Source organism: Monodon monoceros, unplaced genomic scaffold, assembly GCF_005190385.1.
Source record: "Monodon monoceros isolate NGI ecotype Baffin Bay Population unplaced genomic scaffold, NGI_Narwhal_1 Super_Scaffold_9, whole genome shotgun sequence".
NCBI lineage: Eukaryota > Metazoa > Chordata > Mammalia > Artiodactyla > Monodontidae > Monodon > Monodon monoceros.
This window is the reverse complement of record NW_021703786.1, coordinates 55974419-55999188: the sequence shown is the minus strand read 5'-3', so window position 1 is coordinate 55999188 and position 24770 is coordinate 55974419. Positions and strand designations below refer to the sequence as shown.

Below are 24770 nucleotides of genomic sequence, written 5' to 3'. Positions count from 1 at the left end.
GAAAAGGCCCAGGCTGTGCTTCAGGCTTGGAAGGAGGAGACAGGCGGGCTTCTTAGTGAAACTGGCACAACAAATGTCACATCCCGGCAGATGGGTGCAGGGGCTCGAAGGAGGGGGATCGCAGTACCATAGTATAAGCTCAGAGAATGCTAAGGGTTCTTTGAGCGACCCATACATATAAAGGGAAAAGTCAGGCGAACCACTCTCTAGCTGTAGGACCTTGGATGAGGTATTTAGCCTCGCAGAGCCTCAATTTCTCATCTGCAAATTGGGGAGAATAACACCTACATCTGTGGGCTGTGTGAGCCTTAAAATATAGAAGGTGTATAGGCAATCAGCATAGTGCCTGCCTCGTGGTAAATGCCCAGTGACTGTACATTCTTCTTTCCCCTTCAAAAAGGAGCCCGAAGAAGAATGATATTAACGATGTCCTAAAAGAGACTGGTCGGGAAGCGGGGAGAAGTGTTTGCCAACTTTCCCCTCATCTCCTTCATTCCCAAGGACCACAACAGCCATGCAGAGGTGCTTTCATGGGTATCCATGAAATGGATGAAATCCCCTTTTTAATCTCATTGTGGGGAAAAAGCAGAGTCATGCAACAGTCCTTGGAACATGATAGGCGGTCAGAAATTCCTGTTGCAGGAAGAGATGAATAAGCAAGGAGATTTCTTAACGAGATGCCGTCCTTGCCTTCAAAGAGCTGACCGTCTATGGCGGCCTCCTCACGCACACGTCCCTCTGCCATATTTCATTTTCAAACACGTTCCTTGCAACTTCAGAAAACAAAAGACAGCTTCATTTTGTTTACTGGAAGCCTGGTAACCCATTTGACAGATTGTCTCACTTCCCCATGTGTGAAATGTGTTGGAGGAGTTTGACAGAGAAAAACAGAGCAGACGAAACAGTGGGCTTCAGCATGTCCATTATTTTGAAAGCAGCCTAATGAGAAATTTCAGCAGCTCACTGGGAGGAAAGTTCATTCAACTCAAGACTGAGCTTTAGAGGCCTTTCGGAGCAGCACAATTTCATTTCCTTCAAGTGTAATAAGCGAGGAGAGACAAGGAACCCACTGCTTAGGAGAAGCCCTAAAGGTCAGGATTAATGAAGGGTTGGAAGGTTTGTAGATTGCAGGCCCAGTTGTGTGCTAGTAAGTGGATATTTCAACAGTCCTTAAGGGAGCTTATACATAATTTATTTTCTTAAGTAGGTACATGGTGTTGAAATGTTTGCACTACTAATTGGACCAGAAAACTGTGTCTTCATGGGTATCTGCCGTTCCTAACCTTTCCCAGCAAGGGCTCCACGTTGCATTTCCCAGGCTCTGTAAGGTGGGGTGCCCCAACAGGTCATACCGAGCCTAGAGGCTGGCACCCAGGCCATCTGGAGTTGTCAATCTTTCTTATTCCTGGATGCAGTACCCCGGCAAGGGAAGCTTAGCCGTAATCTCCAACCCCTGGCATGTGCAAACAGAAAGCTTTAGAGGAAGAGCATAGACCCAAGCCCAGGTCTCAGCTCTGCTCCTAAACTAGCTGTGTGACCTGGGGCAGGACACTTCACCTCTCTGAACCTTAGACTCTCCACAAGCAAAATGAGACATTTGGGCGGGAAGATTTTTGGCAAAGATGACTTTCACCCTGGAATCTCTACTTACCAGCTCTATGACCTGGTTCAGCCTCTCTGGGCCTCAGTTTCCTTATCTGTAAGACAGGGGTGATAATACCAAACTCATAGGGCTGCTGCAAAAATTAGTGACAACAGATAAAATGTGAATGGTGCTCCAGAGAGGGTAGCAAAGCCAGTCTGTGACATCGGGGCTATTCTTAGACCTACTGGAAGGCAGTGAGACCCTCTCCCCATCCCCACACCCAGGTTTCTTTTATCTAGAACGTGCCAACTGTGGACAATTATATGCCAACAAATTGAATAACCTAGAAGAAATGGACAAGTTTCTAGAAACATATGGCCCACCAAAACCGAATCAAAAAGAAATAGATCATTTGAACAGACCAATCACTAGAAGTGAATAGAATCTGTAGTTTAAAAAAAAAAAAAAACAACTCCCTGTAAACAAAAGTCCAGGGCCAGAGGGCTTCACTGGGGAATTCCACCAAACATACAAAGAATAACTTATACCAATCCTTCTCAAACTGTTCCAAAAGACTGAAGAGGAGGGAACACTCCCAGAGTCATTCTATGAAGCCACCATCACCCTGATACCAAAACCAGACAAAGACACTACCAAAACTGAAAATTACAGGCTAGAACGTGCCGCCAGCTTCAGACTGGCGGTGGCTATCCACTCTACCAGTAACTGGGTACAATTCAGCTGTTGGAATCCAAATGTAGATTTTCAAAGTGGATTGTGTGCATCGAAGTATGTCCCCTTCCTACAGAACTCCATGGCCCCAGTGACCTCATTGGCTGCCCTGGGCTTTCAGCAACAGGCTTAACATTCTTAAGGAATAAGCAGTTAGTGGCACATGGCAGTTTCCATCCCCTATAACTACTTCAAGATGAGCTTAGTATCGTGGGGACATAAGCAGAGAGGACAGGACTCCTCAACCCCACCCCCATTCTTCAATTTATGACTGACCTCCCCCGTAACCCAAATAATTTCTCTCTCTTTTGCTGAAAAGGACCTAGTATGGATTCATAACTCGTAAAGATGTCTATTATGTAATCTTCCAAACAAATCCACTTGCATTCTCTCATTTAGGCATTACAACCATGTGGCAAGATTATCTTGCTCAATTTTCAGATGAAGAAGCTGGAGTTGGGAAAAGTAAATGCCATGTTCAAGGCCACGGACTTGACAGATAATGAGAAATCTGCTTTGATACCTTCTTGTCTGGCTCAAAATTTCAGTGTTCCTTCCTTGGAACTTCCTTGGTGGCAAAGTCACACCCGTGAGTCCCAGCTCTACTACCTACCTCTTCACTAAGTCTCAGTCTTCCCAACTGTAAAATGGGCATGTGATAATAAGATGCCTCCCCATCAGGGTAGTTGAGACCATAATTAGGAATGCTATAACTCCTATGAAAATGCCAAGCAGGGGCCAGCACAGAGTAGAGGCTCAGGAACTGTTAGTTTTCTTCCCTCCAACTTCACGGGGCCATTGAGAAAGCTGAAGCTGCCCACGTGCCACCTCTGAACTGTAACACACGGTACCAGTGTGAGCAATGAAACTGTTGGTCATGGGGCCCATCTTTATCTTAGGCTTCCCCCCACAACCGCCCCATCACTCCTGGAGATCCAGGTTTGAAACATGCACCATTAATTCTTACAAACCGATTCAACTAAGGAAAATTCTAGACTCTTAGCAACCTTGCAAATCCAGCCCTGCCATCCACGACGGGGCTGTCAGCACTTACCGAGAAGCACCTTGGAGAATGGCAGGTCTGAAGAAGCAGCAGGCTCAGCCTAAAAGTCTAGACTTAAATAAATTGTATTTTCTGGCTGGCGGCGATAAGGCGTAAATTGGAAGCGCATGTTACACTTACACGTCATTATGCATCGAAATGGGGAAGGGGAGCGGCATCTTGTCCCAAATTTGTAGCAAAACTGCACTGTGTGTACATAGCTCTCAGGCCTTTGATGTTGAGCAGAGAGGAGAATGATCCTCTCTGAAAAGCCCAGGCAGGAGCGGCTGAGAAGGAGGCCAGCAGGGAAGTGCAGTGAGCATGAGCCCGCCTGTCTCTGAGCTCCTTCTCCCGCCCCTGCAAAGGTAAACTGTCTTTCCTCTAATAAATACCTTCATGGAGAAGCAAGCAAAAATGCTTAGGAACACTCCGTTAGGAAGCTGAGAAGGCCAGAGCAGAGAAAGAGAGGGAAGGGGGTGGGACAAGATGTCAGCGTGAGCTCCCGCCAGAACCAGCAAGACTGCCCAGCACCAAAGGGTGCCTCCCAGAGGTGGGCAAGGGGATGGGAGTGGCAACAACTTGGAGCCCATTCATTCATTCATTCCACAGGACAGACACGGCCCCGCCCCCTCCAACAAACAATCGCGTGAGTCACCATCTAGTTACGCGCTTTGATGTGTGCTATAAAGGAAAATACTGGGAGTGTGAGGTTATAAAACAAGAAGCAGTAGCAGGGCTTGTACAGTCCCCATAATACTTGCACATAGTAGGAGCTCATGCATATGAATATTGATTGGCTGATGGAAAAAGCAAGGCAGAGAGGAGCAGCGTATGGCTCAGAAACATCCCAATGACAACGTCAACATGCTCAGAAAGATCGCGTGTGTTAGAGTCAGACAGACATGGCTTTGAATCTCAGCTTCTCTACTTAATAGCTGTGTGACCTTAGGCAAGTCGCTTAACCTCTCTGGGCTGTGGTTTCTTCCTCTGCATAATGGGAGGAACAATACCCACCCGTGTTTACTGTTGCACATGATAGCTGCCGTGGTGAAAGAGCCAGGGGCACAGTGAGGAGGGATGTCATATAACTTGGTCCAGGAGCACGGGAAGGCATCTTGCAGGAGGAGATGCATCAGTCCGGTCTTGGAGAACAGAGGCTGCCCAGGCAGAGAACTAGATGTTGTCCAGGCAGAAAGAGGAATGAGAGGAGTTACAGGCGGCGGCAGCAGCAACTAGAAAACCGCGAGTGAACCAGCAGGACACATCCAGAGGTGCTGCAAGTTGTTTGATCTGCTCCACCCACCCGCTCACTCACTCGTTCATTCACTCATTCATCCACTTGACATATATTTCTGGAGCACACCCAGGTGCCAGGCCCTGTGCTAGATTCCTCGATGTACATGCAGAGGTAGTCTCTGAACCCACGGAGCTTCTCTTCTAGTGGATTCTCGTGGACTCAGATGGGAAGAGGAGGATAGAGCAGGCAGAGAGCATCATAGAAAACTGGGTGTGGAGGGAGGGCCTGGACCTTACTGTAAGGGGGATGGGCAGTCCTCCTGGTGGATTTTAAGCACAGGCTTAATATAATAGGTTTGCATTTCTGAAAGAGTGAGCCGCAGTGAACTTAGAGGATGCGCTTGGAGAAAGTTGTCTGGAATCCGGGAGCCTAGCTGGGAAACTGCCGCCTCCCAGGCAAGAAATGATGGGGGTCCTAAGTTAAAGCAGTGCAGAAGAGAGAAGGCAAAATTCAAGTCGGATGTAGAGACAGTGTTGACGGGCCCTGCCGGCTAATTGCATGTGGGGGTAAGGAAGGGGAGGTGTGGACAGCCGCTCTGAGGGTCTGGCGTGAGCCCCTAGGCAGGTGGCAATGCTGTTCCCCGGGACACGGTGTACCGGAGAACCATCCAGTGGGGCACAGAGGCTGAGGAAGATTTGATCCCACGGGGACATGCCGAGTGTCGGGGATCCATGGGTCCCCCTGAGGCCACGCTTAGCAGGCAGTGGGATCAGTGTGTCTGGAACCCGAGAGAGAGCTTGGGGCTGGAGGCGCAGATTAGAGGGTCAAGAGGATACATATAATGCCGGACACTTGAAAGGCGCGTTACTGCCCAGGGCGGGGGTGTGGTGTACAGAGGGAGAAAAGAGCAGATCCCACTGCAACAAAAGCCAAAGGGTGTCCAGATGTGTTCTTTGATGCCAGAGTCCCACTTGGCCAAAGTCAGGCCATTAGCCAGGGGTGAGGAATCATTGTCGCCAGGAGGGTTGATTGTGACGGGCAGTGGGGACTCTAGCCTGCTGTTGGATTTCTGGGGTCTCCCCAGTCTCTGGAGCCCAGTCTGAAGTCACCCATGTGCTTCTCTCTCTCTCTTCTCTCCTTCAGGTGTTTACAAAATATGGGAAATGTTACATGTTTAACTCAGGCGAGGATGGCAAACCTCTGCTCACAACAGTCAAGGGGGGGACAGGCAACGGGCTGGAGATCATGCTGGACATTCAGCAAGATGAGTACCTGCCCATCTGGGGAGAGACAGGTGAGCTGGGCCAGGGACTGGGGCAGTGGGTGACGGTGGAGGGGTGCGGACTCTGAAAGACGTTTGCCTCGGGTGGGCTGTCTTGGCCCACCTGGTGAAGGACTGCTCTCCATCAGGGGGTTAGTGACATGACAGTCAATGGTAAGGATGTCCCTGGTATGGGCTGCAATGATGCCCTGGGTTACCTTGGATTTCACTAGGTGGGAGGGGTAGATGATGGGACTACTGGCAAGGGAAGGCCGGGAGGAAGGTTGGAATTAACAAGTATGGATGGGGAGGTAGGTGGCTTGGTTTCAGGAGAAGAGGAAGGGGTGAACCAGCTCCTTCCTCTACCACCAGCTTGAATATCCCAGCCCAGCTAGCAGGCCCAAGGGAAAGGAAAGCAGACTCCTCCCACTGAGGGAAGGTGGAGAGGCTGCTGGAGAACTGAAGCGCACAGACCATGGCTGCCCGCGTGTACAGTCCCCAAAGCTTATTTCATGCATCCAATTATGCATTTATTTATTCAGCAAACTATTCATTAGCCACGTATGCTATCTCAGGCTTTGCACAAAAATAAGGACATTAAATTGAAAAAGACCAAGCCCTTGATCACAGCCTAGAGGAGGAGACACAGAATCCACTGGGACGTGAGGGTCCCCCGTGCTGCGGCAGGACTGCGGCCTTCGCCTGGGAGGAGGGAGGGTTCAGGGAAAACATGGGGTACTTGCACGGGGTCTTGAGATTATCCTGGATTATACAGGTGGGTCCTCATAAGAGGGGTGCAGGAAGGTCAGACAGAGAAGGCAACGTGATGACGGAAGCAGAGGTTGGAGTGATGCGGCCAGTAAGCCTAGGGATGCTGACCACCTCTAGAATCTCAGCAGGTGGGGAGAGTAAAAAGGTGCCCAAGCGTGGGACGCTGGATGCCAAGGAGACCCAAAGTGAGATTAACGCTGGGTTCAGGGCAAAACGGGGGGGAAGGGGGAGGGGGTCTAGAGATGGGCCTGGGAGGGACCACAAAGAGGGATGAAGGGAGAGAAGATTCCAGCAGGACAGAGGCTTGGGCCCTCAGGTTGCCGCTGAGGAGAGATTGGAGGCCAAGCAGGCTGGCCCTCACTTCTTGAGGCCCCCACCCCGTGATTCCTGCAGCCGATCCCCCCAGCCCCCATCCTGAGGTCTGGCCCTCACCAGGCCCAGGCCCACCAGGCTTCTGAGGGCAGCGAAGTCCTCCCCCGCCCCGGGACGACTACCCGCAAACCCCGAGCTCTCCCCACTCCACTGCACCGGCCCTCCCGGCGGCTCTTGCCTGAGCATCCCACGGGGGGGTGAGCAGGGCCAGTCACCTCCCATTGTGCTCAGTCCTCCGGCTGCTGCAGCTGAGCAGCAAAACGGCGCCACGCGACTCGTTCCGGCACCATCTCTGGCAGCTCACCTCAGGCTCCAGGCCCTCCAAGCCCAGTCTGACCCTGGTTGAGCAGACGCTTCGATGCTCCCGTCCACTTTCCTGAATTCAGTATCCCTTGGCCCCCCTCCAGCAATGTGGGAGACGGTCCCTCTGGGACCATAATCGTCCTCCCTCCTGGCCTTCCCCTCACCACAGCCCTGCGTGCTAGGAAGGGCCCCTCATCCCCGTTTGCCAGGGAAGGAGGCTGAGGTTCGGTGACTTCACCCAGGCCACCCAGCCAGGCCTCCTGAATCCCCACCTCCAGGCTTCCTCTATGGTACCTTTCTTCAGGCTGATACATCACCATGCAAGAGCATCTCTTGGAGACTCTGGTCACCTTAAAGCTGCTCGTTTCCTGGGCTGGTTGGCGGGGTGAGCCTCACGTGGGTGGGAGTGAGGTCCACACACCTGCCGAAGGATGAGAGGTGGGCTCTGGCCGGTGAGGGATGCTGGTCCACAAGGCCACCTAAGGAGGCACAGCCACATCCTGCTGTTTGCTCATTGCTCCCATGGGCTGGGGGCACGGCCAAGCCTCTCACCGCCACAGTCCTCGGCAGGGAGGAGCCTTCCTGACCTGCCAAGCCGTGTGGCTCCACAGATGCCATCTTGCCTCCTTTACGTTTCCACTTCCTCTCAATCCCCAGGCAAAGGAGCCTGGGTCCTTAGAGGAGGTATTTGGGTGATGATGGAGAAGAAAGAAGTTGGAAGTTGGCTGTTGAGGGAGTGGCCTCAGACAACTTGATGACAGAGGCAAAGTAGGAGGACAGGAAAGCGGTTTTACAGAGTCAGACCGAAGATCAAACCCCCAGCCCTGCCTTTATCAGCCGATCAGATGAGAGCTGTCTGCAAACTGTAAACAGTGGAAGGTTGATAACGGCAACCAGTAGATGGGAGGATGGTCAAACCCATCCCAGAGGTAGAGACTATGCCAGATATCTCATACCTACACAAGGGTCCTGGGGCACCTTATCATCTGGATGTCTCATTCTCAAAGCAGAGCCTTTGGCACATTCTTGCTTCACCTCTCAGAAATTTAAGAAAGCAGTGAGGGAGCCACGCCTCCAGGTGTAACTCTGACCTAGAGGATGGACCTTTGGTGCCAAGGAGTGAATTAGGAAGAGGCACCCTCTTTGGTGGACCAACCCTATGGACTCACGCTTAGCGAGTAGAAAGTAACTATGAAATTTACCAAAAGTGTCCTTTCCTCCGGGCTGACAGTGCCTCCTTGGTCAAACATCCTTGTGCAAGGCAGCCTGGAAATATGCCATTTTAAAGAAGGCAGGCTCAGTCACACATAGACCTTGACAGTATGCCCCCAAGTCGGCCCTATGGGCTGTTAGCAGTTTCAGATGTTACGTGTTACAGGAATAGAAAGGATCTGGGGAACCCTGGTTAGGCAAAATTAAACACATTAATTCAGGACAGGAATTCTTTAATACACTATATTATAAATCTCCAAGATAGCATATTGCATACATCATTTATTTCCTCAGTGCTTTTGACTGTGGAAAACCTTCTTTTTCATGGAGGAGCTCACAAAACAGAAAAAGGACAGAAAAGCTGTCCTCGACTACGGAAGTGCAGATTTCATGACCAACGTTTTTCTAAAGGAAATTAAATTGAAGGCGGGTGGGAGGTTGCTAAAAATGAAACTCTGTGTAGATGCCTCTGAGTAACTTCAAAGATAAAAGAAATAAGCAGTGGGTTATCTAGGCTGCAAATGAGAAAAACCAGATTCAAACAAGCCTGGGGATAAAAGGAATTGTATTGCCCGTGGAATCCAAGGCAAACTTCAACAACCCAGCAGCAGGAAGGCAAGGGTGCAGCATCAGAAACAACTGGAACCAAGGGCAGGAGATTCCTCGATCTCTCACCCCTTCTCTCACCTCTCCTCTTTCTAAACTGCTTTATTCTCTCTCACTAGAGACAGGCTTTTTCCACACATATATCTTTTCACACATGGTTCCCAATAGATGTATATCTTACACGTCCTGCTACCAGCGAGAGACCATTCTGGCTCTCTCACTGATATCCTATTAAAAAAGAACAACAACAACAACAAAAAAAAAAAAACAGGGAAGAGACTCATTGGTCCAGCCAGTCAGGTGCCCACCTCTGGACCAGTCAGTGAGCGGGAGTGTGTTCATGGAAGGACATGGGAGCCCTGAGGGATCTGGGTTCCCGAGAATGGCCCTGCTGGGGAAAGAGGGGGCGAGGGTGGGGATGGGTTACATCTGAGAGAACCAGAATTGGTGTGCAGGGAGCCCTCTAATGAGCTTGCATTCTAAATAGACAGGCTCAGATTTTATATCCTTCATTCATCCTGATGTAGAATACACTTTGTAATCAAGTAAACTCCGCCTTGAGGTCCCCAAGTTCTAATATTGTGGGAAAATGAATTTGACATTATATTTTTGAGCAATTATTTTGAGAGTCAGTGCTCTAATAGAGGTCAATGTCTTGCCCCATATTATCTCCCCAGCCTCATCCCCTTTACTCTGTCCCCTTGTTCGCTTGGCAGTAACGACTCTGGCTTCCCTGGAACTCCTTGTACCCTCCAGGAAAGCTTACCTTCAAGTATCTGCATTCTCCTTTCCTTCTGCCTAGAATTCCCTGCTCGGACCCACATGGCTTACTGCTTCACCTCCATCGAGTCTTTGCTCAGACATCACCTACCCTGACTACCCTATTGAAAATTGTACCCCCGCCCCACTCCTTACCCCTCCTTATATGTTCTGCTTGTCCTTTGTTCCATGTCGTGTGTCACCTTCGAGTATACCATCCTCCTCTATTGAAACACATGCTCCAAGAGATAGGGATCTTGGACTGTCTGGCTCACTGACACATACCAGGGCAATAAATGTTTTTTGACACATGTGTTGAGAGAGAGAAAAAAATTGCTGTGTTTTGCGCACTGATGGGGCCAGGCTGAGGAAGAAGCTAATATTAATGAGTAGCTACTATGTGCCGTGAACATTCTATCCCATGAATCCTCCAAGCGACCCTGCTAACGAGGTGTTATCCCCACTGAAAAATAAAGAAACTGGAGCCCAGAGAAGCTGAGCTTGTGTGTGTTCCCCTTGGGGGAATCTCCCCAAGAACACACACTTCACTAAGTGGTTGAACCAAAGCTGAAAACCCACGTATGGACCCAAAGGCGATTCTCCTTCCACTATATTCCTTTAATGTTCAAAATGTGATTGTAAAGGCAGTGCCATGAAAATAGCTCAGAAAAAAAAAGCTCCAGTGACATCTTTGGAGACAGAATGGCATATAATGATAGGTCTGTTGCTGTTCTCCTTTTCTATTTTTTCCTCTTTTTTTTTTTTTTTTCCATAGCAGAATCCTTGTACTGAACAAAAGCTTTAGCACAGCTCCAATATATAAAGCAGATAAAGGTAGAGCTGCTCTGGTCCAGCTGGAGACGGGGCCCCCAGTTTGATTTCTCCATACTCACTGTGGCCGACCCTGAGACATTCCTGGAGGAACCCTAGGACTCCAAGGAACCCAGCTTGAAAACCACTGAATGGGCAACTGATGTTATTGGGAATGAAAAGCACCCATTGGTCCTATGGTTGTGTACATACCAGAGACCAGCTCTACATCCCTCCCCCTTCTCCTGGCATAGTGAAAGGAGTCCATGACGTGCCCGCTGAGCTCCAAAGCTTCAGGGAAATTGACAGTCTAGATTTCTGGTCGGACACAGTGGAATGAACATAAGTATGTATGGAGGCTCCCTCCGCAAACTTCCCCTAAATTGCAATCAAGGATTTTTTTTTTTAAGAGTATAATCCCACGAGGATGAAGAAGATGGGTGAGAAGACAATAGTAGATGTCAGCAAATTTTTGGAAAATGGAGAGCAGATGGTAACTGACTGAACAGACAAGGCTGAAGGATCAGGCTCTGCACAGGGAAACCAATTAAAGTCAAACGATTCTCACCATAGATGCCCCCCTCCTCCCAGAAAGTATGAGGGATTGGAGGCATCAGATACTGTTGATGACAGGGTTGAGAGGTGCAGGTAAAACTAGGAGGATTAGTTAAAAGTCTGTAAAAGGAGCTGTTAAGTCCCCCAGATATCCTCCCATGGCCCAAAGCAGCCAAATATCTCTCTGCACCCCAGCAAAAGATAAGATTGAAATAGACAGGCTCTGGGCTAGGGGAGACCAGGCAAAGCTGAGGGCATGGGTGAGGTGCTGTACAGAAAACAGGGAGATAAGCTGAAATTCTGCTTACTGAGTAGTGAGACCCCCAGCCAGACTAATCTACCTCGCCCACCGCCAACCAGAGATCTGGGGAATCCCTTCCTGGAGACACTGACAAGCTCAATAGAAAAGATTCGCAGAGAATGACAGTCAGGAGTCCCCACACAAACCTAGTTAGATCACCCTAGGGTGAAGTCCCCTGGTAAGTCTTCCCACACACAAGGAAGACTGTCCAGGCTTGAAGTACCAGTTGGGCTTCCCTGGTGGCGCAGTGATTAAGAATCCACCTGCAAATGCAGGGGACACAGGTTTGAGCCCTGGTCCAGGAAGATCCCACCTGCGGTGGAGCAACTAAGCCCATGCGTCACAACTACTGAAGCCCATGCACCTAGAGCCCGTGCCCCGTAACAAGAGGAGCCACTGCAATGAGAAGCCCATGCACCACAACGAAGAGTAACCCCGGCTCTCCACAGCTAGAGAAAACCCGTGCACAGCAACAAAGACCCAATGCAGCCAAAAATAAATAAATTTTAAAAAACTAACAAGTACCTCTTAACTATGAATGGAGAGTCAACAAGCCAAGCGTTTGAGGGGAGCCACTAACAGGAAAGGAACCAAAACCAAACAAACAAAAAAGAAACTTTGAGGAAATAGAGATAATGGTTAATGGCAAAAAGCTCTAGAGCCCGGGTTCAAATCCAGCTATACAACTTACTAGCTATGTGACCTTCGACAAGTTACTTAACCTCTCTGAGCCTCAGTTCCATCACCTCTAAAATGAGAATAATATTATCTACTCTTCAAGGTTGTTAGGAAGATCGAAATGAGTTAATATTTTTGAAATACTTAGAAAAGTGCCTGAATAATATTAAGCACTATGTATGTGTTTGATAAATAAAAAATAAGTGTAGGAAGCAGAAGGAAACATCAAACTATTTTAATTAAAATTCTCTAGAGATAAGAGATAATATGAATAATGCATTCATAAACACCAGCTATTAAAATAGGATGCTATTAAAAAGTAACATTCAAAGAAAAAGTTTTTTTAAAAAAACCTCCTGGAAATTAAAAATATTATTGCAACCATTTTTTTAAACCCACAGAAGCTTGGAATTTAGGAAATCGCCTGAAAAGTAAAACAAAAAGACAAAGAGATGGAAGATGGGAGAGAAAAAAATATGAACATGAGAGGATAAATCCAGAAAGCCCAACATCCTACAACTAGGAGTTCTAGAATAACAAAAACGAGAGAGTGGAGAAGAGGATGTTGCCAAAGAAATAAAATAAGAAAAATTCCCAACTGATCCACATGATTTTCCATATTAAAAGAGTTCACTAAGTCCTGTAATAAGTGGCAAAAGAACCAGACCAAGATGCATCCTTGTGAAATTCGGCCTCATAGAGATAAAGAAAACCTTTTAAAAGGTTCTGGAGAGAAAAAAAACAGTCACATACCTAGGATCTAGAATCAGAATAGACTTCTCCACAGGGGTAGTTGAAGCCAGAAGACAATGGCAGAATGCCTTCACATTTGGGGCAGGGACCAAGGGGGGGGTGGGAATCTTTCTTGTCTAAGATAGAGCTCTATATCCAGCAACCTACAAATGAAGTATGAGGGTAGAATTTGGTTTCAAATATATTTATATATATATATATATATATATATATATATATATATAATATATTCCTATATATACATATACATGATAGCATTTAAGTTCTACTCTCAGCAAATTTCAATTATATGCTACAGTGTTATCAACTATAGTCACCGTGTTTTACATTAAATCCTCTCACCTTATTGATTTTTTTTTTTTTTTTTTGTGGTACGCGGGCCTCTCACTGTTGTGGCCTCTCCCGTTGCGGAGCACAGGCTCCGGACGCGCAGGCTCAGCGGCCATGGCTCACAGGCCCAGCCGCTCCGCGACATGTGCGATCTTCCCGGACCGGGGCACGAACCCACGTCACCTGCATCGGCAGGCGGACTCTCAACCACTGCACCTCCAGGGAAGCCCGGTCTTTTTTTTTTTTTTTTTTAACATCTTTATTGGAGTATGACTGCTTTACAATGGTGTGTTAGTTTCTGCTGTATAACAAAGTGAATCAGCTATACATATACATGTGTCCCCATATCTCCTCCCTCTGCGTCTCCCTCCCTCCCACCCGCCCTACCCCACCCCTCTAGGTGGACACAAAGCACCGAGCTGATCTCCCTGTGCCATGCGGACTTATTGATCTTATAACTGAAAGCTTGTACACTTTCACTAACCTCTCCATTTCCCCCACTCCCAGTCCTGGCAAATGCTTTTCTGCTCTTTCTATGAGTTTGACCTTTTTTTTTTTTTTCCATTTCTGCTATAGGTACAAGCCAAACAAACCAAAAAACAAAAAGGAAAAAAATAGGAAAAACAAAATAGTTTCACAAGGAGGAGATCAAAAACGTTATACACGATAAGGCTGGGGTGTGGGCAATACTCACATAGTCATAATTATGTAAAAGCTGGATAATGACTTAATCAAAATATCATCTAAGCCTATATAGGAGGGTGAAAGGCAAGGGAATATGCTAGGATACTTCATACAAGAAGCCTACACCCTTAGCTCCCATGGTAGAAATTCAGTAGGTAATATTTAAAAATTTTAAAAGCCAAGAAATAACTGTCGAGCAATTGATGTCCATGAAAATATGAAAGTCAGTACCAGAAGAAACAGCTCAAACCATTGAGAGTGGTAGCCTCCGAGGAGTGGGACTCGGGGGGTGGGGAGAGGTAGAGCAGTACCAACTGGCTTTTTAAATGATGTACATGTATTACTTTGATAAAAATTAAAATTAAATTTAAAAATGATCAGAAAATTTCCACGTAGCTGGAAGGTCTAAGCAGCTCTCAAGGGTAGCACGGTTCCCAGCCCCCATCACAAATGGGACACAGCAAGAGGGATGCGGTTGGTTGCCATGGTTTCCCCAACACCTCTGCTTCCAGGAAAGACTCTTGTCCTAGTGCCCGGTACCAAGGACCTCCCCAGAGGGAGAAGTGCCGGCTCTGGACTGAATTCTGCGAGTCTGGAGCACAGAAACATGCTGTGTGCGGCTGGCTGTGATTTTGAGCTCACTCTCAGAGTGGGCCTTCGTACTAGAGAGCTGGTCTCCGCAGGTACCAAGGAATCTGGAGAAATGATGCCATAAGTCAGAAGCACCGCTGGAGGCAGGCATCCATTAATGCGCCAGAGGAAGCCTGACTTCTGTCATTCTGAGAAAACCTACTTAATGCACATGCAAAGTGCTGTGCAGAAAACATATGTGCTTCGGTTAAAACTCCCGGCCCAGTAGGCAGTGGTCTGAGGGGACCATCTAGGAGGTGGATGAAACAGACCCACCTCAGAGCTCACACCTTACTATCCAATAAATTGCAAAGAGCACCTACTATGTGCCAGGCACTCAGGGATACAGATGTAAGGCCCAGTCCAGGTTTTCAAAGTGTTCACGATCTAGGAACCATCTCGAGGCCTCCTTTTATGTGCGAGATGGAAATTCATTGATCCAATAGCTCTCACGTTAAGTGCCTTAAGGAATGGCAGGCATTTGCAGTCTGCTTGGGAGACATGTGAACAATTATATGTCATCAAGCGCTATGAAGGATAGAGGAAAGCTGGGGTGCAAAGGAGGGGATAATCAGTTCTGGAAGAGGGAAAAAGGTATCTTGGAGGGGGGAGGTAGGTGGCTTACAGAGGATATGACCATCGGGCCTACTCTCAGGCCTGTTTGCCAGGTAGCTGGGCAGTGTATGGGAGTCAGAGGAGGGTGTGGGTCATAGGGAGGTGAGATGCCAGGGGGAGGGAATTGGGAGCAAAGGCCAAGGACAGGCCCAGGTGTCCTGGGGTGGCTGGATCCAAGGGTGAGACCTCGGGCTGGAGAGGTAGGCAGAGGCCAGATAACCACAGGCCCGGTATGCTCTGTTCCAGCATAGATGTTCTCCTGTGAGTCCTACCACCCAGAGTGTGGTCCTCCCACCAGCAGCGTTGGCATCCCCTGGGAGCTCATCAGAAATGCAAAACCTCAGACTCCACACCGAATCTGCCTGGCAACAGGATCCCCAGTGACTCACATTCAAGTATGAGAAGCTCTGATCTAGACCACTGTTTCCCACCCTTTGGAAATACGAGGATGACTTTTTAACATCAAAATATTTCTCAGACATCACCCCCACATGAATGCTCTCATGCTTTTCACATTTATTTATTGAAAAAATATTCAACATCAGGAAGTTGCTATGAATCCAGTAATGCTTTGAATGAGTTTGAATTCTGTAGACACATCACAATCTACACACAGGATCTGTTCAGCAATCTGCTTATACCAAAGTTCTGCTGTCAGTGTGTGTCAACAGTTTTTATCAATAGACCTTAATCACCCACCAACTTCCCGTATAGTTTCGGAGACATGGCACTTTCTCCTGCACGTCGGTTGCCCACCCAGACTTACCAGCTCTCTTAGCAAGTAATTTATAATCTCTGAGCCTGAATGAACTAGGGAAACTCATTATTTAAAGGATCCTTGGAATAAATCTTTGTGTAATGAGCCTAGACCCAACTCCACACTCAGTGCCTTCACTAATGTAGGTTTTGTAAACGATTTGTTTCATAGAAGTGCGTTTAGTGTGACCACACTTCCCTGTTGCGTAACCAAGACCTAACGTTAACTACCTCCTGCGCCAACATGTGCACATTACTCTCCAGTATAGGAGGCACATCGCCTGCATACTGTCCTTTGATCCTCACACACTCTTGTGATGTGGACAGGGCACTGCTAATCACTGAACAGATGAACCCGCTTAACAGATGTGGTAAAGCAGGTCTCCGAGATGCTGAGTGACTTTCCTACCATCTCATGTTTAAGTACTGGAACTAGGACAGGATTCCATAGCTTCTGATTTGGTCCTTGGTTCTTTCTGCCAAGAGCTAGTGTTCCTTAAAAATGAGGAAAAAGAAAAGGAAAAAAAGGTTGCTTTGGATAACACTCGGTTCAACAGAGGGTAACAGGTTATAGGGTCTTTAAAATGCTAGTGTGTTTGAGGCTCTGCCAGAGGGGGCTGGGATTTGCAGCCTTCACCCAACTTTTGTGGCCGCTTGATAACATCTCCTGGGTCACGAGCCATTGGTGAGAACACTTTGCTACCTCAGGCTGTCGCCCTGAACAGATATAATTGCATCCCATCCAGCAGGGGACACAGCGTTGATCTTTCTTCCTCCAGAAGCCCAGCTCACCTCAGAATGGCACCCAGGAGCAATCAAGCGTGAGGGTTGCCATCTCCGTGCTGGGTTCGGGTTTTCTCACCTAGGATGTTGCTTAACTGGGCCTGTCTGTGTGGAGCAGGGCAGAGAGGGAGGACAAGAGATGCCTCATCCATTTTTAGACAGCAATTTGTGGATTCTTTGTGCTGTCTTTAGAAAAATCAACCTTTTCTGACTTGATGTAAGTGCTGAACGGCCACGTCTAATTTTTTTAATCTGTTTTTCAGGAAATTAAAATGAGATGCAGTGAGGTTGGAGACTTGTGCGTGATCCCCAGCTCGTAGAATTTTAGAGCTAAAAGTAACCTGAGAGATCAGCCATCCTTTGCAAGGCTCAGAGAGGCAATATGACTTGCCTGAGGTCACACAGCTATTAAGGGGTAGGGCTGGGAGTCAAACCCAGCTCTCTGTGATCTCAGAGCCAATGTTTTCTTTTATATACCTCCCTGTTCTTCTTTCCAGGGCCCCACCTGGGGCCTCCTTGGATTCATGCCATGGATTTCTCTGTGCAAGCCAGGGGAGCATGAGGGACCACAATGGCACCTCTCATGGGCCACCCAAACTGCATTTGTAGTCAGCCTGGTAGAAATGCCAGGGCTCTCAAGGGCTAGGACCGTGGTCCCTGTCATTGTCACTGTCAGACATTCAGTGAGCTTTCCCTTGATCTCTGAGATGAGAGAACGAAGGCTTCATCCATTAGCATGTTCAAACCCATTCTGCATATTTTGCAGAAAAATGAGGCTCCAAGAGATGAAATAACTTGCCAAAGGTCACAGAGCTGGAAGTGACCTCACCCTGCCTGACCCCAGAGCCCCAAGCGTCTAACCAACTGTCCTAGGCGCTCTCTGGTTCTGACCCCCCGAGTACAAGGGGCCGACACGTCCACTGACTCAGAATGCCTGGTTCGCTCTTTTGAGAAAGGGGTGCTCCGTCTCTGGGCATAAGCCCCGCCCACCCTGGCCCCAGTGTGGGAGGCGGGAGCCCCCAGAGCTCCATAAGCCATGCAGGGCAATTGGCTCTCCTGGGGGCAGGGGGGCAGAGGGTCCCGGGCCCCTCCCCACAGAAGCCTGGGCAGGCCATGTACATCCCTGAGTGCGCCTCAGCTAGTGAGGCCTTCAGAGATGAAGATGCACTGGGGTCAGCTCTGCTGGGGAAGGTTAGCATGAAAATAAGAAGGCTCCGTGGTCATATCTTCAGATCCTGGAAGAAGGGGTAGAGCTAGAAGCAAGTAAAATCTAAAAGCAGGCAGTTGTCAACTCAGTGCAAGGATGAACTCTGGAAACCATGGGCTACCCTTGCAGGTAGTGAGGTCCCCATTCCCAAGAGGCTCCAACCAACGGCTGCCCTTCCATGGACAGTGAGGCAGAGAGGCCTCCTACTGCTTCTCAGAGGTAAGGTAGTAGATGCCCTCTGGGGACTCTGCCATCAGGATCCAAGCAAGAAATCAACAGCACCCGCAGACGGGGTAATACAGGGAACGATTAGTGAAGGGCTAGTCACAAAGGTGGTGGGGGCAAGGCTTAGGGAAGGCAGTACTGATGGGGCAGTATCCTGAGCCTGGTAGCAGAGAGAGCCATTGCCATGCCTGGGAAAGGGAGAAAGAGCCCATATCAGAATGGAGCGCTCCCTCCAGGCCCCGAGCCAGAGTCGTGCCCTTCCAAGGTGGCACGCAGCTAACGCACAGGGACCCAGCAAATAGAATTGAGAGACTGAATATCCCAGCCTGACTCTCCCCTCTCCCCCAGTTTCCTACCTGGGCCCACCATTGGCTGAAGCCAACCAGCAGCTAGAGGGCAAGGGAGCCCAACAGTGCACTTCATACCAGTGCAGCTCCCAGGGCAGAGAGAAGAGTGGAGAGGATGGGTAGGGGACAAACAGAGCCATCCTGCACTGAGACGCATCTCACCGTATGGCTGGCCTCCCTCCCACCCTCTCCTCTCAAGCTAGCTATCCCAGCCACTGTTACAAAGACAGTTTCCTCCAACCCAAGATTGCTTTGTACCAGCACATCCCCCTGCCTTAGCCTAGAAAATTCCTCCAGGATTTCAGAGTCGCTTCTTTGCCTCCTCTTCAGTGTTTATTGCCTCTGCGTGCTTCCTGTAATTTGCAAAGATTAAAAATGTAAGCTTTTATTGTGATGTACTTTCCCTGCCCCATTATGCATTCTGCCCGTGGCTCCCCCGCCCCCCGCCGACTCCCCAGCCCAGCAGAGCTTCCCAATCCTTTCTGCAGGCACAGAAAATTCTCCACAGGTAGACTTCACCTGGTGCCGGCCGTGGCCCTGCTCCTAAAAAGGAGACTCTGGCTTCTGCAAGTTGAAGTCTCTTTACCACCCTCCTCCTGATTCAACATCATCTTTCATGTTACGCCCTCAGGGTTTCAGCTTGGTCCCTATTAACAAGGGCTCCTAACGCTGTGTGTGTGTAGTAACTTCCCCTTTCTCTGTGCTGTCTCTCTGGGGCTTTGAATCCTGGTGTTCATGATATGTAAACAAATCCTTCACTGCACTGGGGGCCTGCACTCTTTGAAGCAACTCAGTGTTGAATCTTTTGGTGGTGAGAGGAATTGGAAGATGTGAACAATTCTGTCCGGCTTCAACGGGGGTTGTCATCAGGGCTGGCTTCCTGGTTGTGTGACCACTGCAGTCACACAGGCTCAGGAGGGTCACAGTCTTGGTTTAATGCTTTACCACTGCTGTCCTGAGTCTCTCAATACATTTTTAACGAGGTGCCCCACATTTTCAGTTTGAACCCAAACATTGTATGGGTGGCCCGAGTTCTTGTTATTGTTATTGTTGCTGCTGTTGCTGTTGTTTTCTGTGCAGCCCAGCTGCATGTCGGTGAATGAGACCTTCTGCCTTGTGCAACATGGGAGCAAGCCCGTCACTGGGTGACATGCGGTGCTGGTGTTTCCTAGGGTCCAGCCAGACCCTGGCAGACTCACAGCTGGTCAAAGGGCGGGGAACAGTCAGCTCAGCAGAGGAAACTCCCTCACTCAATTTGTTTTGTTCAACAAGTAGTTATTGAGCTCTGCTCTGTTCCAGGCACCATGCTAGGGGCTTTAGGGGAAATGACAATGAAAGAGATATTCCCTTTCTCCAGCATCCACTCAGAACCCCAGGGCTATGAACCAGGACATCTGCTCACGTGAAATAAACCACACCCCTAGTGGGGGAGGAAGAGTGACGAATTGCAAGTCAGAAGACCTGGCTCTTGGCCCCTGCTCTGCTCTTGACTTGCTGTGTGACCTTGGGCAAGTCAATTCCCCTCTCTGGACTAGATCACTGCTGCCCAAATGTGTTTGGCCTCAGATAATTTGTATCAGAATCCCTGGGCATGCAAGTTTCCTGGGCTTCACCCCAGAGGGACAGAATCAGAATTTCTAGGGAGTGGATCCCGGGGATGGTCACGCAGAGCTCCGTATGTGATTTCAACGTGCATTCTAGTCTGAGACCGTTGGAGGTACGTGGGCGGAGCCTTTGGCTCTAACGGCCTATGCTTGATCACTTCATTTCTTAAAGTGTGTCTTCGTATTTGCACTGATAGTGTGCCGTGTCCAGGAAAGGCAGGAGCCGAGGGTGGGTACAGGGCAGGGACTGGAGGGAGGCTGTTATTCACTATCAAACTGGAGAATTACTCCATAGAGGGGAGCTGAGGGCAGTTCTGTGAAGGAAAAGGAACTTCCTGGAGATGGGAGAATAAGTGGCGCTTTGGGAGAAGCAGGATCAGGGAGGATCTGGGACTACAGTCATGGGCTGACCACAAATAGGCACAGCTCTACTGCTCAGAACCCCACCCAGACCTCCTGCTTCTGGACAAGAGACCCCACAGGGGCGCCTGCATAGGAAAGCGGGGTGCTCAAGCCCTTGTCACCCCTACTGCTCCGAGAGGGCTGGGATCTGCTCACAGGTGACATTCTACAACTGCACTGCCCAGTAAGGTGGTCACCAGCCACGTGTGGCTACTTAATTTTAAGTTTAATTAATTAAAATTCAATTGGATAAAAAATAGATAAATAAAGCAGGCCAGAAAGGTAATATGTGAAGTGATGGATATGTTAATTAACCTGATGGGGGAATCCTTTCACAATGTATACCTACATCAAGTCGTCCCACTGTGCACTTTAAATACCATACAATTTTATTTGTCAGTTAAGCATCAGTAAAGTTGGGGGGCATTAATTAATTAAATTATAAATTCAGCTCCTCACCTGCAAGAGTCACATTTCATGGGGCTGAGAGTACCAGGTTGGATAGCAAGGATTATAGAACATTCCATCTTGGTAGAAGGTTCCTCTAGACAGCATTATCCTGAAGAGGGCAGAAACCTTATTCGTGTCTCTTCTGACTCTGCCCATCAGCTTGCATGCCCATCCGTGTTTGTAATGATATGAGAATACTTTAGGAATTTACTCTGCTCCAGCCCCTGCTGCTTCTTGAATAAACTCCCCATCTGAACCCCAACCCAGTCGGAGTAGCCTTGGGCGGCTCTCACTGACACAGGCATGCCTGGCTGTCCTCTTTGCCCATTACTCACAGCACTTCTGACACCAAGGCCTCGTTTCTCATTTCTCCCTGTAACCACAGGTACCTGTAACCACAGGTACCTGTCCTACTGGCTCTAAGGTTTCTTGAGCTCCCTTATATCGCAGGCACACAGCTTCACTAGCTCTGGAAAACACGTTTTGGCATCTCTCCTCTCCCACCCGCTACAGCTCACTGAATGTGCTTTTCTTTCATCCAAGCATGGACATCCCTGTATCCCAGTATCACTGTGTGTTCACTTCTCCCCCATCAAAGCCTGTTCTTTGGGCTCCTTGGCCTCTCCTCAACCCCTCTCTTGGGCAGACCTTAGAACACACAGGCACTGAAAGCTGGCCACTCAGCCTTCTTCATCTCCCCCATCCTCCCTGTCCCTCGGCCCCCTCCCTGATGTACCTGTGGGCCAAGCCCCAGGCTGGGCAATGGGCACCGGACTGAGCAAGAAGCACTCTTGTCTCCTGAGGCATCCGCCATCCATGGGAGAGATGGACACAAATCCACAGGCACGCAGGGACGTAGGGGCAAGAGTTTGCACGGAGCCATCTGGGTAAAGAGATGGCGGAAGACTTGACTCTGCTGGAGGAAAGGGGGAGGTGTTCGTGGGTTTCATGGGATCCTCTACTGCTCCACGAAGATGTGTATGAAAGGATTCCTGGCTGAGGCTCTCTTTTGCCTGAACCTCACTTCAGCCACTGGATTCCTCGTCTAGATTGTGAGAGCCCTGCCTATTCTTCCTCTGGTCCCTGTCTGCCTACTCAACCTTGGCCTGTGCCCCCGACCTTGGAATTCTCACCCAGCTCTGGACGCCTCGCCCTGCCTCGGTCACAGGCCCCCAGGCTGCCCTGGGTCCTGCACATTCACTGCCTCGCTCCGGCCCTTCCCTCCTCGCCTTTCTCTTCTGTGCCAGCTTTAGAGCGTGTCCCCAGACTCTCCCTACGCTATGGCCCTGGGGCTGACACACTCCCCCTCATTGACCTCTGACCTCCATCCCCTCTTATCCTCCCTGATTTCTGCATTTACCCATCCTCTCCCTATTCTCTAGTTTCAGAATACTCCTTGATGTGGTTTCTAAGTTGGCCTTGCCCATGAATAAGCGAGTAAAGGTTGGAGTCACAAGTCTCTCACTCGTTCATGCAACAGGCGTTCCCTGGGTACCTGCAAGATGCCCAGCCGTGTGCAGGGCCTTTGAGATCCAGAGAGAAAGCCCTGAACTTGGCCTCAACGATGCTCAGCCTTGTGGAAAAGACAGTGAGATAAAGGATTATGACGTGGTGTGGCAGAGGCTTTACCAGGCGTATGTGAAAGACACAACCAGGCAGGAGAAGGAGTGGCTCTGTGCTGGGGCTGGGGGCTGAATCTTCAGTGATGAGAAGGGAGATGGTCAGGTGGACCAAGCAAAAGACATTCCAGGGGCTTCCCTGGTGGCGCAGTGGTTGAGAGTCCGCCTGCCGAAGCCGGCGACACGGGTTCGTGCCCCGGTCCGGGAAGATCCCACATGCCGCGGAGTGGCTGGGCCCATGAGCCATGGCCACTGAGCCTGCGCGTCCGGAGCCTGTGCTCCGCAACGGGAGAGGCCGCGATAGTGAGAGGCCCACGTACCGCAAAAATAAATAAATAAATAAATAAAGACAGACATTCCAGGCAGAAGGAGATGCATGTGCTCCGTGTAGAGCAGGGATCAGTAACAACCAATCTGGCGGCACTGGTGGGTTGGAACACATAGTGCCACGAAGCAGAGGGCTGCCCAGAGCAAGGCTGGAACGGGGGCAGGTGAAGGAGATTGGGCTCCTTATAAGTGACTCAGATTTGCATTTTGGAAAACTCATGCTTCAAGCTGTTTGCAAAGAATAAGAGAAGGAGACCCAGGAAAGGCTGATAGATCCCATAAGTGCACTTCCTGCCAATTATGAGCACCAACATATAGGATGAGCCAGGCTCTGCCATCCCATCCCTTTCTGCTGTCCCTCCCCCGCTCACTGCTGAGGGCCGTTTCTCCTGCCAAAGAACAAAAGGGGAGAAGCTTCTCTTCTAGTTTCCCATCTCCTGCAGCTCCAAGGGGCTTACAGGAAAGCCCCGTGTTTTTTTTTTGTTTTTGTTTGTTTTTGCGGTACGCGGAACTCTCACTGCTGTGGCCTCTCCCGTTGCGGAGCACAGGCTCTGGACGCGCAGGCTCAGCGGCCATGGCTCACGGGCCCAGCCGCTCTGCGGCATGTGGGATCTTCCCTGACCGGGGCACGAACCCGTGTCCCCTGCATCGGCAGGCGGACTCTCAACCACTGCGCCACCAGGGAAGCCCCGTGGCCCCGTATTTTTATTTCAACTGCTGTATCATCGTGTTTTCCTTCTCCTGATCTCCTCGCCTCAGCTCATGGCCCAGTAGAGAAGTTAGTAAATAAAGAGAACAGGTGCTTAACTCACTTCATAATCCCATTCTATAGTTTTGCAGATTGAAGCAAAAAGTTGGTTGGCCTAGCTGACCTGAATTCGTTTCTGATCGCTACCCTAACAGATTGCCACAACCTTAGAGGCATCAAACAACATGAATTTATTATCTTACAGCTCTGGAAGCCAGAAGTCAAAAATGTATTTTAAGGTGTCAGCAGGGCTGCATTCCTTCTAGAGGCTCTAGGGGAAATCCATTCCCTTGCCTTTTCTAGCTTCTGGAAGCTGCCTGCCTCCCTGGGCTTATGGATCCTTCCTCCATCTTCAAAGCCAGCAGCATAGATTTTTCCACATCTCTCTGACTCTGATCCTCCCGCTTCCCTCTTTTAAGGACCCTTGTGATCACATTGGGCCACCTGGATGACCAAGGACAATCTCCCCACCTCAAAATCCTTAGTTACATCTGCAGTATCCCTTTCACCAATGTAAGGCAACACAGCCACAGTTTCCAGGGACGAGGATGTGCACATCTCTGGGGGACCATGATTCTACCTACCATGGGGCCTTTCCAGCATCCTTTTGAGCTTTTCAGTCCCAGGACTCCATGAGCATCTGTTATCATTGACCCATGGCTCTGTCCATCTTTGTTCTTTCAGAGGAAACGACGTTTGAAGCAGGCGTGAAGGTTCAGATCCACAGTCAATCTGAGCCGCCTTTCATCCAAGAGCTAGGCTTTGGGGTGGCACCAGGGTTCCAGACTTTCGTGGCCACACAGGAGCAGAGGGTAAGTCCCCAGGGCTCTCTGGATCAGCGGTCCTTGGTCTCTCCCGGCCACCCGCCACGTGAGGAGGAGAAATGGGATTCCCACTCCTGGAAGGCTCTGAATCCACCCAGGAGGCTGGAGCAGGGCCGGGCTCAGTAAAGAGACTCACCCTGAAATTGGAGAAATGTATCAGGCTAACCTCTGTAATCCAATTCTCCTGTACCGCCTGTCGGTTTCTGCAATTGGGCATGAGGGAAACCCAGCTTATTTGCTTT

At 49.4% G+C, this 24770-nt stretch overlaps 1 protein-coding gene across 2 annotated transcripts in view; it reads left to right on the top strand.

The window, feature by feature from the left end:
* The window catches only part of ASIC2 (acid sensing ion channel subunit 2), a 1018342-nt gene that overhangs the window by 932039 nt on the left and 61533 nt on the right, over window positions 1–24770 (top strand). For both annotated transcript variants that reach the window (XM_029212085.1, XM_029212084.1), the window contains exons 2-3: window positions 5740–5890; window positions 24389–24516. In XM_029212085.1, coding sequence (XP_029067918.1) covers window positions 5740–5890; window positions 24389–24516 — 279 coding nt within the window. The remainder of the gene's footprint in view (window positions 1–5739; window positions 5891–24388; window positions 24517–24770) is intronic.